Source organism: Propithecus coquereli, unplaced genomic scaffold, assembly GCF_000956105.1.
Source record: "Propithecus coquereli isolate 6110/MARCELLA unplaced genomic scaffold, Pcoq_1.0 Scaffold773, whole genome shotgun sequence".
Classification (NCBI taxonomy): Eukaryota; Metazoa; Chordata; class Mammalia; order Primates; family Indriidae; genus Propithecus; species Propithecus coquereli.
The window spans coordinates 234,735-250,015 of NW_012153874.1; the positions used below are offsets into that span (position 1 = coordinate 234,735).

The following is a 15,281-nucleotide window of genomic DNA, read 5'->3' on the forward strand; positions in this document are numbered from 1 at the left end:
GAAAGTAGAGAATCTTCGGTATCTTGAAGTCAAGCATCAGGCTCATAAAGGTGCAATCCCATACGGCGTGGCAAGAGTCAGACCAAGATGGAAAAAGCAGGAAGTCAAACAATCTCGATCTCAGAGATCCCAGGAGGCAGAATAAGCAGACTATTAGGCAAGCAGTAGTTTCCAAAGAATAAAACTGACAATGAGCATAGGACAGGAAGAGGGGAGATTTCTCCCACATGTTGGTGGCATGTTGTCAAATTCCTGATTTAAAGGCACACATCCTCATTAAAATGCACACTCTCCAGCCAACAGAATGAAAGTACACTTGGGCCTAGGAAAAAGATGTAGGTAACATTTGCACATTGTTTTTCAGACCTAGTTCGTGGTTTATAACAACCTAGTTATCCCAAAATTGCTGAATAGAATGGATATATTTGGTAGTAGTTGGATACTTGTTATAAATTACCTGGTTTTCTGCAAAGAACAGCAAACCTTTATCCACGGTAGTCTGAATTGTCTGTCCAAAGGTTGGGAAGGGAGCATTTGGTAGAGTTGGAACTCGAGCATAGCCTGTACCTTCAAAATAATTTTTGTCTGACTCTTCCTTTCTCCTGTCAACATCAACCACCATAAGTCAGAATACAGAAGCAAAGGATCCCCACCAAGTGTGCTTATTCATACGAGATGCTGCTCTCCAAAAAACGGAGTTTAAGAATATGCAATCCGGTTGTCACAATTTTGTTAAAGCAGAGGACATATCTTTAAAATGTTAAAATAGCCAGCTTTTCCTCTTCGATGTGCTCTTAACATTTTATGACAATCAACCCCTACCTCAACAAAGGTAATATTCAACAGTCCCTTTTGGAAATGTCTAATTAGGAAGATGTAGCCTTCGAGCCACATCTTAAAATGTGAGAAATTATTAACTTGCAATATAATTTTGTTCTGAGTAATAAATACTTAGTCTGCCTCATATTAGAATAGTCCAAATTTGTTTAATTGCAGAGAAGTAGGAGCTCAAGGCAGCAATTTTCAAAAGGTTCAGAAAGGCAGAGTACCTATAAAATCATGGTACACTTTGTGGATTACTGTCTTTTAAAATGTACAGTAAATCTATAATTTTGTGCCTAAATCAGGTACCATAGAACATTGAATATTTTGTAGTAGGAAGCACCAAAATTTTAAGAAAAGCTTATTTTTAAAAAACTTGAGAAAACTCTATCAATCTCGTATTTTATACAAATTAGTAAAAGACTGCCATTATTAGATTTCAGGATGGACTGCCAATGTTGCAGGCAAGGATAATTTAAAAACTACTGGCCCAAAGCAACCAGCGACATCAACAGTATCTCGCTGGCCCATCCCTTTATTATATGTAAAAGTACCGCAAGTGACCAAAACTCCAGTTATAGAGACACTAGTTTCTAGGTTTTATTTACCTTCTACAAGGCTCTACTTCAGTTGTGTTGAGATTGAAAGTTTTTTTGAAGTTATACAAGCTCAGAACATTTTCATTGAGGTCATCTAATTCAATACAACCTTTGTATGGAGGGAATCTTAGTCTACTGGGAAGCTGAAAATGAAACAAAACAAAACATCTTCCAATAATAGAACAAAGCACAATAATCAGATTGATTAGAAAAAAATAGTATAAATCTATCACTTTTATCAATCAATACAGCATAAGCGTTAAGAATGTGGACCCTGGAGCCAGATGCTCTGGCTTTGATATTTACTGGCTGTATAACCACAGGCAAGTTATTAAACCTCTCTGCCTCAGTTTCCTCATCTGTAAAATGGGAATGATAATGATACTTATTTAAATTAATATACTTAAGCTTAGAACAGTGTACAGAGGAAGTATTCAATAAGTGCTAGCTATTGTCACTAGAATGTGCTTTAAGAATGTATAGTTAAATCCATTCTATATGGAATTAATAATTAAAATAGAGACCAAATTAAAATTTAAACATTTTCACTCAGTGAAAAACCATTTGTACTTACTTTAAAATCAGGTGGGTAACCTCCAACATAAAATACAACATTTTCAGGATCCAAATTAAGAAGCATATTGCTGTTTCCGCTATCCATGTCATGGAACTGGGGTATTTCCGGTTTGCTGGATGTGGCTCCTTTGGTGTAATTAAGCCTTGCGAACTGATAAATTCTGTTTAAAAAAGAAATTAGATAATAAAGTTTTATGAAAAAAATTAAAAAATTCAAAGCCAAGACACTAAAAATGGGGTTTAGCAACACGTTAAAAAAAAGTTTGGTGCGTGTAGGTCAGGTTCACAAAGAGCAAGAGTCGATGGGACTTTTACCGCTGGAATTTCACCCGGTCCATAACCGCCTCCTGAGTTTCGCTCTCGGTCAAGATCTGGTTCACTTGGAGTTCAGCCTCGCGCTCCCCCAGGTTGTAGACACACCTGAGCTCGCCGTCTACGACGGCCATGCCAATGTAGTCCTTGGAGGCCTGAACACAGAAAAGCCATCTCAGAACACTTCACACACTATGTTCTCTCGACGTTCCATCCCAAGAAGATGCATTTCAAATAGCTAATGGGTTTTATGCAATAAGCCTTGGGCAGACAGAATAAATGAGGTGTATCCTTTTATTGAATAATACAGAAAACTCAATTAATAATGTCTGAGCTGTCTTTGCTCATGTTATGGTGCACTCATTTATTCATTCCTCCATGTACTCAATCTACAAATATCTGCCAAGCATCTGCCATAAAGAGGGACCAGACATGGACTCAGTTGTCCATTAGAGTTTAGTCTGGTAAGGGAGGTCAGCCATTTTTGTTCTCCCAGTACCATACAACCTTCGCTTTAACACCTTGTGCATGCCTCTGTTATAACACCTCTATGTTATCATGGCCATTTACATACATATCTTTCTTCCCTGCTATAACATGAGCATATCAAGGGAGAAACAAAATGATTTTAAATTGTGATAAAATATACATAATATAAAATTTACCATTTTAACCATTTTTTAAGTGTACGTTGGCATTAAGTACATTCCAGAAATAAATTTTTGTTTATCATAAATCCACGATGTGGCATATAGTAGTTATATGGTATAAATTTGTTGAAGGAATAAAGTAATATGCATTTTGCCACAATATAAAGCAAAAAGTCACGACATAAGAAACCTACAAATAAAGTACCAACACTTTGAAGCATGAAAGGGTAATTAATAATAATGTTGATCTTAAGAATCTTTAAATGCAATGTCCATTAGTGAGAACTAACAGTTTCCTAATTGGGAAGAATTTTTTTGTTTGTTTGTTTGTTTTTTTGAGACAGAGTCTCACTGTGTTGTACGGGCTAGAGTGCCGTGGCGTCATCCTAGCTCACAGCAACCTCAAACTCCTGGGCTCAAGAGATCCCCCTGCCTCAGCCTCCTGAGTAGCTGGGACTACAGGCATGCGCCACCATGCCCGGCTAGTTTTTTCTATATATTTTTAGTTGTCCAATTAATTTCTTTCTAATTTTAGTAGAGACAGGGTCTCGCTCTTGCTCAGGCTGGTTTCGAACTCCTGAGCTCAAACAGTCCACCCGCCTCGGCCTCCCAGAGAGCTCCCAGGCGTGAGCCACCGCGCCCGGCCTGGGCAGAATTTTTAAGAACATTTCGGACATTTCTTTTCCAACAACTGTATCCTAACCTAGTCAGTGATTAGCTTTTCCTCTAACAGGTAAGTCAAAGAAATGTATTTTAAAAGGAGGGATTAAAAGCTAACACCAACCATTCAAAATGCCTGTAACAAGAATTTAGAATTTAGAATAATGAAGAGATGGGGCAACTGCATTTCTTATTGGTTAGGCAGGAAAGGGTTCATTCCACTTCAGTCCTCATCCTTGGATCTCCCCATCCCACAGACTTGAGGAAGGGTCTGCGGCCGGGCATTCTGAGGAAGAGGACAGGGTCATAATTCCGTGAGGAGGAACTACTGCTGACTTCCATGGAGCCTTGATACTGCTGCCCTGGTAGTGTGGTGCCAATCATCCTTCCCACATGTGTGTGTCCTCATGTGTATACATATATGTGCTCACAGCTGGGCCCACTGGGTAAAGCCTCTCAATCCGCCAGCAGCTAACAGTCCATGATGCAGCGGAGGCCCCTCGTGGGTGCCGCCACAGCGGGGAGGTGAGCAGGAGGCAGTGGGACTTGCTGAGGTCTTGGTGGGATTTCCACCTGCTATGCTAATGGCAATGACACAGCTGTGCCACACACCTCAAAAGTACACATCTCAAAAAACATATTCTGCTTTTAACAAGAGAGATATCCAAGCAATACTTACATCTTTATTTCCCAGGTACATGACAAACATATTCTCAGTCCCCCCGTTTTCTCTGGAGTCAGGTCTTTGGAGAAACAGAGACAGAGATGTGTATCCTTTCAAATCTTCCAGGTCATTTGGCATTCGGACTTCGACGCCAGATTTACCATTGAACCTCATGGGGACAGCGACCTGTGAGGAATGAGTTACATGATTGTCAAACACTCTCCTGTGAAGAAAGTGGGTGTGCTCAGAGAGGTATTTTGTGACTTCATAGCCATCCCTCTTAACTACATATCAGCCTTTCCCACATTGTTACAGTAAGGAGCAAGGGAGTATGAATGTCTCCAAGACCTGAATTACAAATTCATGAAACCGTTTCAGGATCTGGGTAATAAAGCATTCATGTTCTTCTTGTTTATTAGCCAGGGGTCTTTGAAAAGTGCATTTAATCCTCTGTGCCAGCAATAATAATAATGACAATACTAATAACAATGATAATTACAGCCCTAGAAGGTTTTTGTGCAGATGAGCTAACATCTTTGCAAGCACTTGGCATGGTGCCTGGCATATAGTAAATATGTCATACCTAAAAAATATTTTTAAAATGCACTTTTAAAGGAACTGTTTCCCATGACTATATTACATGTTATGGTTTCCTTTATTACAGGTATTCAGTCCTAAAAAATGAGTGCATCAAAGCTCTTGAAAACAGTGCTTCTTAAACTCTCTATGGTGAAGGACCATTTTTTTCCCCTCCAGTCTGTCATGGATACCTTTGTAAAATACATTAAAAATTAAATTACTAAAAAAATGTAATAAAGGTCATATACAAAATGCAAGCCCACCGACCACAGGCTTGCATATTGAGATGATTCAAATTATTAAAAGCTTTCAAACATTTACTCTCAACTTTATACTTATATATAATGGACCAGTTACAAAAATTCTCTGACTAGTGCTGGTCTGTGGGCCAAGCTTGGTCTAAAACACAAAAGATAAATATTCACTAACAATCAAAAGAATAATACTCCCAGAATGAGACATACACCAAGTCCACATTTTATCTAGTAAGTATTTAAATTTTTATCAAGGATCTTGTATATGTAAGGCATTACTCAGAGGGCTTGGCAATGGGGACCCTCATTTATGGGCTCATTTTATGCCTCTCTCTTCTACTCACCCTCTGCCCTTCAGCATGCCCAACCACATCTCGGCATCTCTTCGTGGCACACCCTTCTGCTTTGTAGCACCAAGCAAATTCCTATTTGTTCTTTTTAATTTTTTTTTAATTAAGAACATACTTTATGTATACCAAAAAAATATGGAGAATATACTTGTATCTGCATCACCATCTTAAGAAAGGAAACATTCCTGGTATAACTGAAGCCTCTTGTCCACATTCCCCTCTCTCCCTTGTCAGAGGTCACCACTACTCTGGATTTGAATTCCCATGGAAATTTTAATATTTTTTACTAAATATGTATTTATCTAGAAACCATAACTAGTCTTATTTTTCATGTTTTAAATATTTTTATATACATGGTATCCATCTGTGCACATCTACCTAAACTTGCTTTCTTTGCTGGGCACTATGTTTTTGGATTTATCCATATTGATACACATGGCTAGAGTCACTCACGTTTACTATTATAAATGCATGGCTCTTTTCCAAAAAAACGTTTTGTGATTATAAACCACGTTGTAATGAACATTCTTATACATGTCTGTTAGTGCTATTCATTTGCACTATTCTGAGCCTCTGCAGGTAGAAGTGGGTGTTTCCAAGATACACATTACATACCTCTATCCAGCTTCTTAGCAGAGTCTAAGAAACCACCTGTGGCAGCTGGTGAACAACCTGAGTTCAGGACGAGGACTTAGTAACATCTGTGTCCTCATTACCCAAAGGAGTGCTTGTGCAGACTAGGTGTTCAAAAGCACTTGGCTATTTTTTTTTTATTTTATGTTTTCTCACTAACATAGCACTTACTATTTGCCGGCCACTGTTCCATGGTAGCTCATCTAATAATCTAACAATCACATGAGGCTGGTACTGTTATTTATCCTACTCTACAGATGAAGACATGGAGGCACAGAGAGGTGAAGTGTCTGGCCCACAGTCCCACAGCTCACAAGTGACAGAGCAAGAATTAAAACCAAGAAAGTCTGACTTGATTAACTAGCTTTCAACCACTGTGCTAGAATACACGTCAAATTTTGTTGAATATATTAACGAATGAACACAGAAGGGCAAAAGCTAGAATACATTCTTATTCACGTGGTTTTTATAAAGCATGTATGGGTATGAAGAAGGTATTTTCTTCCAAACTTTGCCTCATGTTCTTTGTTTTCCTGGTAAAGGTTTTATGTTGGGAACACTTTTCTTTCCTAGAAGAAAGGGCAGAATCTGAGGCTCCAAAGAAGTAATATTGAGCGTAGGAAATTAACCACGATGTCTCCAGGGCAGTGATATTCTGACTTGGCTTCCTAACTCTCTCCCTCCAAGTATCACAGACAGAGCTGGCTAGGAACTGTTGAAAAACACAAGAAATTCCATGTATACTATTTTAGGACAAACAAATCATAAGAGATGACCATCAGAAACTCAATCAGGTTAAAATGAGAAAGGCTAATGAATCAGTGCTTCAGTGGTGGGAAATTGGTGTAATCCCATGGCTTCCATCCCCAACAAAGACAATTCCACAACTTCCAAGTTACAATGAGAGAGCAGTGCAATATCATACTTGCAATTTCTGACCACAGAACCCTCACTTGAACTTGCAGTAACAGTTTACCAACTGGGGCCTAGAAGAAAATCCTTTCTGCCTGAATAAACTCAACAGAAGGAAACCACTTCAGGTCTCTGGCACACCAGATAATTTAGGGTATGAAGGTCATGTGCACTTTTAAAGGATGACAGGAGGAAATCAACCTTTGTAAATTAAGCAATCAAAGAATAAGGTCAAGAAAGACAATCAATTCTTGAGTAAATAAGTGCCTTTCTTTTCTTGATGAATGTGGTAACTCATCAAAAAACTAGCCTCAGCTGTGGACCACGTGGGGACACCCACCTTATTGGCAGCATCTCTGGCCTGCTGAATTAGTTCTCGTATTCTATCCACATTGTCAGAGATGTTTCCCAGGGGCAACAGCTGTTGGTTGATAGTTTCAATCTTGCTCAAAAGATCAGGCAGTTTGTTGGTTAATTTCTTCACTGTTGGTAAGATCAGAAGATAGAAATTTAAAATTGTGCATTGTGAAGAGGTTAAATGCAGATGTTCTTACTGACAGTATTTATCAAGTGAAATGTTTAGGCCTCAAATATTGAAGAGGATGGATCATAATCAAGTGCAATAGTCCACCTGTTACCCAGTTTCACTTTCCAAGGTTACTTGCCATTAACCGTGGTCTGAAAATATTACATGAAAATTCTAAAAATAAACAATTCGTAAGTTTTAAATTGCATGCCTTTCTGAGCAGCAGGATGAAATCTCACACATTACCACCTAGGACACAAATGATCCCTGTGTCCAGAGTATCCACACTGTCTATGCTATCCACCCATTAGGCACTTAGTAGCCGTCTGGTTATCGGCTAGAAAAAACAGTATATACAGGGTTCAGTTCTATCCATGGTTCCAGGCATCCATTGGGATTCTTGGAACAAATCCCTGAACTACTGTACATTGTGGATTTTATTCTGCAATCTAGGTACCAAATCCTTTTCCTCGATCACTACAGGAAAAAAAACTTTGTTCTCTGATTCTTAATGTCAATCATAATTCAATGCCTAATGATTCAGAAACCTATATCTTCACTCTATAAAAAAGAAAATCAATAGTGTTATCAATGGATTAAAATTTTAAAATATCCTATCTGGTTCTAACTGATAGAATATCTATACTCAAAGAGTTTGAATATATCTCTTTCCTATGTTTTAATTTCTGATATCAGATTTTATCAGGGAAGAATTGAAATGGACCAAAGCACATGACAATGGAGAGAATGGCTAAGATATCCCCACCAAAGAACGCCTGATACCTGAGTTATCTGCGTCAGTCAGAGCCTTGTTGAAGTCTTCACTCTGAGTGGTCCCATAGGTATCCTTAATTCTTTCCACATCTGTCTGAATGGGGTTGAGCCCATCCAGAACCTCATTTGTGATATCGGTTGCCTTTCTGACCATGCTCTTCGCACTACTGAGCATACCATCGATGTCACCTAACACACACACAAACAGCGAGGTTTAAGTGTCTCAAATGTTCAACTAAAGAAGCCAAGTACAGTGGGTTAGGAAGATGCCAACCTCTCTGTATCCCACGAAGATCATCTCGGACAGTTGTGAGATTGGTGTCTATCAGTTCTTTCTGAACTGTCACAATATTCAGGGTTTGCTGTAGGTTGTTGAGAGCTGGAATGGTTTCTAAAATAAAATAAAGCATCAAGAGGCAATTACTTTGTGCATTTTGATCTCCATTGGTATTTGGAGTAGACAGTGTTTGCACAGTATTGAGGAGACTTACTTCTTAGGGTCATCTCAGAGATGCCCACTGCACGTGTCCAGACCCACAGCTCTGGGATCCTCTGGTTACAGAGACCAGAAGCACATCAGAGCCTTGTGGCAATGGGCTCCTTGGAAATGCACAAGAAGAAGAAAGAGAGACCAAATAACTTGGGGAAGGCTAAACTTCTACTCTGCTCAGAGCAAAAGACTGTGCTTAGTGAATGTCTTATCCATTACTGTGTCCTAGCACATAGCACCGGGTCTGGCACTAGTCAGGGCTTAGTATTAGTACATATTTGTTGAATAAATGAATATAGGAATGAATGAACAAATGAATGAATAATGCAGAAAGGATGCCTCCTCAGTCAGATGACAAGAGAGGAGTGCTGGTGAGAGACCCTCTTCCAAGCAAATATAGACACAGAGTAAGCATTGTTTGTTTCAGCTCATTTCCAAACTGACATATTTTTAAAATCTCATGAGAGAGAATGAGCTAGCAGCCATTCCCAGCTGATAATATTGCCATCCTTGGGTCACCAAAAATGACCAGAAAATACTCTAAGACCATATTGATGATATATGACTTTACATAGATAAATTTTGATTCCAGACTGATTAACATAGCAACACAGTAAGCATCCTAACCCTATTTAAAACACTGAGCCTACTTCAAAGCTCAAATTTTTAGAGAGCAACAGATGTCATAACAGGAAATCTGAATTCTTGAAATTTTTTAGACAAATGATTGTGTGTTAGTAAATTTTTTTGTATTTCATTTTTCATGTATTTAATTTTTTAAAATGTGAAAGAAAGAATGAAGGAAAGGAAGGAAGGAAGGAATTAATTTACAAAGGCATCATCTAATCCCTCCAAAAGGACTAAGAGGTTGAGTGAGGGCAGTGGGCTCATGAATGACCACAAGAGACCAGAGAAACTTATTAAGAGACAGCATTTTCAGAACACAGGAATTTGGTGAGATTGAGACAGTTTAATTATTTAGAAAACATTAAATAAAATATATGAAAAATTTCCAAAGATAAAATTTGTGCTTAAAAATTCTTGTGCTTCACAGTGGTAGTGATTTTTGGGACATTTAATTGCTAAGATTTTTGGATGTAAGAAATTTTGAGGCTGGCTGTGGTGGCTCATGCCTGTAATCCCAGCACTTTGGGAGGCTGAGGCAGGAGGATCACTTGAGGCCAGAAGTTTGACACCAGCCTGGGCAACATAGTGAGATCCCATCTAAAAAAAAAAAAATTAGCTGGGCATGGTGGTGTGCTGCGCCTGTAGTCCCAGCTTCCTGGGAGGCTGAGGCAGAAGGATTGCTTGAGCCCAAGAGTCAAGGCTGCAGTGAGCTATGATGATGCCACTGCACTCCAGCTTGGGCGACAGAGCAAGACCCTGTCTCTAAGAAAAAACAAAACAACAAAAGAAACTTTGAAGCAGCTGCTCTAATGATGCAAAACTAATGATCTTGATATGTGAGTTCCCAATGCCATGATCATAAGTGAATTGAATTTAAATAGCTCCTCCCCCCAAGGCCAGGCCAAGACAGGCCTATTAATATTTATAAGGCTCCAGTTAATTTCCTGTATGATGGGTGGAAGATATTTAGAATATTGGGTGGATGCATGATATTGATAAAATAAATCATGGATTTAATTTGCATTGACACTGAGATTCAAAAAGAGCATTTGCTTCTAGGGCTGTCCATCCTGTCCCATGGGTCATTTAAAGCCAGCCCCTGTCTATGCCTACCACTGCCCACCACTGCCCACCAATACCTTGCTGTAGCTTCTTCTGTGTTATCTTGGCTTCATTTAACAGTTTATCACTGTCCGAACTCAGGGTTTTAGCTTTTCTTGGAAGAGCTTCCTTTATCACTGTCTGAAAGCAAAGCATTTATTAGCCTTAAACACATCCCGTATCTTAGGAAATACAGAGTAAGTTTTTTCATCCTAGACTAAACCCTCACCTTTAATCGTTAAAGGATGAAGTTCACAGGGAGAAGGGAGTTAGAAGTAGACTGTTCTCTAAAAGATACAGGTAGGGGTCTAGATAGACATACATGGCTTGGGGAAGTGGACCTATTATTAATTTAGGCTCAAAATCAATAATCAGTGTAATTTCTATCTGGTTTCACAAACAGTTTTTAAACTGTGCTACAGACATGAGATGGTCAAATTCAGAAATTACTCATATCTACAGAAAGATATAGGTAATTTATTCTATTTAAATGGTATTTATTCTATTTAAATGTAATTTCTATCTGGTTTCACAAATAGTTTTTAAACTGTGCTATAGATATGAGACGGCTAAATTCAGAAATTACCCATATCTAGAGCAAGATATGGGTAATTTATTCTATTCTATTTAACAAGTTCTGATATAAAATGATACTTTTTTATATCCCTCAGTGCACACGGAAAGAAAATAAGAAAACGGGCTGTCTTCAGAGCCAATCTAGATAAGCTGCCCACACAGCTGCCCACCTGGAGGGCGGACTGTGACGCGCTGGAGGCCTTGTTGGCCGCGTCCTCGGCCGCTTTGATGGCGTTGAGGATGTTCTCATAGGCGGTGGCAGCATCCACGGCGCAGCGCACCAGCTCATCCCCACTGGTGTTTCTCTTGATCCTGGGGAATAGGACAGGTTAGGTCCTTCCACAGCCTTCCCCTGATGCCTGCAAGGAGACCCGAGGCAGTGGCCTCTGCAGTTCCACCTCAAGGAGGTGCCCAGGAATTAGCCCCCCCATCGCTATCGGACTTGACTAGTGGCTTTGGCCTTGGCTCCGGTCCTCTACCGCATTCTGGCCACCCCTCTAACCCAGGGGAGGGCTGGACTTGACTCTGCCCTGGGCCCACATGCCCTGTAGGTCTCTGGGCCACGCACTCACTCTTCCAGCTGCTTTGCCAGCTCTCGTAAGGACTGTGCGTGCTTTTCCGCCTCCATCACCAGGGATGCTTTGCCAGCAGATTTGGAAAGTTCTCTCACTTTGTCACTTAGTTCTTGTCTTGCTTCATTTAAACTGGCAGCTAATTTTTCATATTCCTATGTTTTTCCAAGTAAACAAAGACAGTATAAATCCAAGCAAAGAATGTATATGCCATTTTCTCAAACTCTTAGAAATTATATTTTCTAAACTCCTTCATCACACCAATTAATCCTTGGTTACTTCAGATAGTGGCTTTGATAATACGCCTCCAAGTTTTATTATCATCTTCAGCATTGTCATTACGGTGGGGACACCTTTTAGTAACTTTTATAAAAGTACAATGTCATCATCAGTGTATAGCTGTACTAAACCAAAGGACTTTTTTTACGATTTAGAGTTAGCTATTATAAAAGATACTTTCAAAATCCCCATTGAACTAAGAAATTTTGTCAATCTTTTACCAAGTCTTAAAAGTCTTCTGTTAATAAAGGTATGCTTGCTCTTTTAAAAATAGCATTATAATTTTTTTGTTGCTGTTATAACAAAAGCGATTTGCTCCTTGTAGGCAAATTAGATAACACAGATTGACATAAAGAAGACATATCATTTATACTCCTCCCCCAAGGGAGAATCCTTGTTAACTTCGGTGAATTCCTTTCTACCTATTAAATAAAAGACATACCCTTTGAGAGAAAAAAAATAGGTCAGCCCATCTCACTGTTTTCTGGCAATACAATTAAAATGTTTTTAGATTTTTCTAGAGAACAAGTGATCTCCTCTACCTTCTGGCTTTTCTCCATCAGCTGCAGCACCACGTTGATTTGCAGCAAAGATGCGTCTGCAGTGGTTAGATACTTGGTGAAATCACTCTGCAGAGAATTTACTTCCTTCATTTGTCTCTGGAGAGAATAAAAGGCATATCTGCTTGAGCTCCACGATATATTATCAGAAGACAAAGACATATTTATCAGACAACAGCATATAAGTGATTTCAGAGTCAGAGTGCTTCCTTGAACCTAAAGATAATACTACAAAGTGATGGGAAATCAGTTCTGTTTGCAATGTAGGCATGCTGTCATAGTTTTCTGAAACTATTAGTATATGCTGATGAAACAATTGCTATCACTGTTGGAGGAGGTTTCTACAGGAGGGGTTGACTTAGCCAATAAGGTGGATATATTATTAAGGTGTTGTTTGTGGAACAGGACGAAGAATTTTAACTAAATGAACCATCACCAACTATCAGCACACTCTGCATGCCAGTGCCAATGAGGATGTAGCAGGCGCTTGAATGAGAGATTACAGAGGACCTGAGGTTGCCAGGCTAGAAGGCGGCCAAAGTTCAGAGATCCATAAAATTGGATCCCGTTCCCTTCCCTTGGCATAATCAGTGACTTCACACAGAGGTGTTACTATCTAAAGAGGCTTTGGGAACTAAGCACAGAGTCATCCACTAAGACAGCATTTATTTTCATTTACCAACTTCCTCCTCTTTTGGGGTCAGTACTGTGTTATTCAACTTTGATCATACTGTCATTTTATAACCCTTCACATTTTTGTTGTTGTTTCAGCATGCAATGTTCACCATTAAAAATATAAACTATAAAATCTGGAGGTCTAAATTCTGTTGTTGCAGCTTCTGTGTGCTGTGTTTTCACTTCCTATAAAGCAAGTAATAGCTTAAGATGCCTTTGCTGGTGATTGTGATGATGATGTTTGTATGTCTGACACAAAAAGTTATTTAAAACATAATCATTGGATTAATTATAACAATACTAATGTCTCATCTACTTGGCGACATTATTCCTCCAATACTCTTGCAGCCAGGGTTGGGGATGAAGCAGTTTGCATTGCTTTGTCTGAGGTTGAAATTCGGAATCTTTTCTGGTAGCTGAAGAGTAGAAATAACTTCGGTTTTGCATTTAATGCCTCACTCCTGTTTGATTGGAGTCTGAAGTGGTATAAGCAGACATACGGACAGGTACCTGGCTATGCCACCTTATTAATAATAAAGATCCCTGCTCCCCCGATCCGTACTACCGGAAGCCAGCAGCTCCAGACTGTGAACTCACCTGGATGGCTCCCAGAGCTCTCTCATTTTCTTGGTTGAGGCCAGAGGCCTGCTTTGCTTGGGCAGCTGCCTCCTGTAGCATGGCATGAAGGTCACTGAGTTTGGCTTCATAGTTATTTAAAGAATCCCTCAAACTCTTCACAAGTCCGTTGTTTTCCACCTGCTGGGTTTCCAGCCAGCTCCGGATCCGGTTCAGCACTGTAATACATCACTTTATGTTTTCCACTGGAGAGATGAGTATATTGAAGCTAAATTATGAAGACTACAGAAGGAGAATTGAGTTTCTACTCATTTCATGATTTTCCTTGAACTTTTGAGGGAATGGAGAAGGAAACTAACATTTATGCAGACTTGCTATGTGCATTGCACACATGGCCTCATTTAGCATCAATAGTAACCATAAGACAACAGTAATTATCATTCTCGTGTTTTAGATAAGGAAATGGAGGCCCTGAGAAATTAGGGGATTGACCCAAGGTTACAGGACGAGTCAGGCTGGGGACTTGAACTTCAGCTGCAGAGTATAAAGTACATGTTCCTTCTGCTGCTAATACTGCCCTTACAATTAAAAGCTAAGACTAATGTTAAATTCAAACAATAAAAATGCTATAAGAAAACTGCTACTATCTGTATATTAACCACTGATATATCATTTTATTAGAGAATAAATATTAGTATTTGAAAAAGTATGCACCCAACTAATATATCTCAGTTTTGAACTAATGAGGCATTCTTCCTAATCAAAACCTTTAGATATATTCCGTTAGTTTCTAGTATATTTATTTTTGCTTAATACAGGTTGAGTATCCCTAATCTAAAAATCCGAAATATGAAATGCTCCAAACTCCAAATCTTTCTGAGTGCCAACATGGTACCACAAGTGGAAAATTTCCAGACCTGACCTCACGTGACAGGTCACAGTCAAAACGCAGCCAAAACTTTGTTTCACACAATTATTAAAACTATTGTACAAAATTACTTTCAGCTATATATATAAGGTGTAAATGAAGCATAAATGAATTTCCTGTTCAGACTTGGGTCCCAACCCCAAGAGATCTCATTATGTATATGCAAATATTTCCAAATTGGAAAAAAATCTAAAACACATCTGGTCCCAAGTATTTCGGGTAAGGATACTCAACTGGTAGGAAGGCTAATATCAATTTGTGATTCGAAAATCCAACAGTAGCAACAGTTAAAAATGATATAATTAGAAAATTAGAAAGAGGTGAGTGAACGTTCAGAAAAATGAAAATGCAGCTAAAAAGGGGGAAAAAAGTATCAATAGCTAACTTCTAGGAGAAGAACTTTTTTTTGGATGATGGTTAGACGTTATATTCTACAGCCTCTTGATAACTTGGAGAAACCACTCTTGGTCTCCCGGAGGGCTGCCCATTTTCACCGTATTTGAGGAAATGACCTTCCACCTGTCACTGGGAATGCTATACTGTAGTTTGCACATTGTATTTCAAACCAGTTAGAATGGACTGGATG

At 39.1% G+C, this 15,281-nt stretch overlaps 1 protein-coding gene across 4 annotated transcripts in view; it reads right to left on the reverse strand.

Annotated features, from left to right (window-relative positions):
- Nucleotides 1–15,281, reverse strand: part of LAMA3 (laminin, alpha 3) — a 252,466-nt gene that overhangs the window by 30,634 nt on the left and 206,551 nt on the right. For all 4 annotated transcript variants that reach the window (XM_012662686.1, XM_012662685.1, XM_012662688.1 and 1 more), the window contains 13 exons: nt 13,789–13,985; nt 12,499–12,615; nt 11,678–11,832; nt 11,276–11,417; nt 10,568–10,670; nt 8,586–8,702; nt 8,321–8,500; nt 7,352–7,494; nt 4,299–4,469; nt 2,313–2,464; nt 1,996–2,158; nt 1,431–1,564; nt 458–602 (listed from right to left, as the gene is read on the reverse strand). In XM_012662686.1, the coding sequence (XP_012518140.1) occupies nt 458–602; nt 1,431–1,564; nt 1,996–2,158; nt 2,313–2,464; nt 4,299–4,469; nt 7,352–7,494; nt 8,321–8,500; nt 8,586–8,702; nt 10,568–10,670; nt 11,276–11,417; nt 11,678–11,832; nt 12,499–12,615; nt 13,789–13,985 (1,919 nt within the window). The remainder of the gene's footprint in view (nt 1–457; nt 603–1,430; nt 1,565–1,995; nt 2,159–2,312; nt 2,465–4,298; nt 4,470–7,351; nt 7,495–8,320; nt 8,501–8,585; nt 8,703–10,567; nt 10,671–11,275; nt 11,418–11,677; nt 11,833–12,498; nt 12,616–13,788; nt 13,986–15,281) is intronic.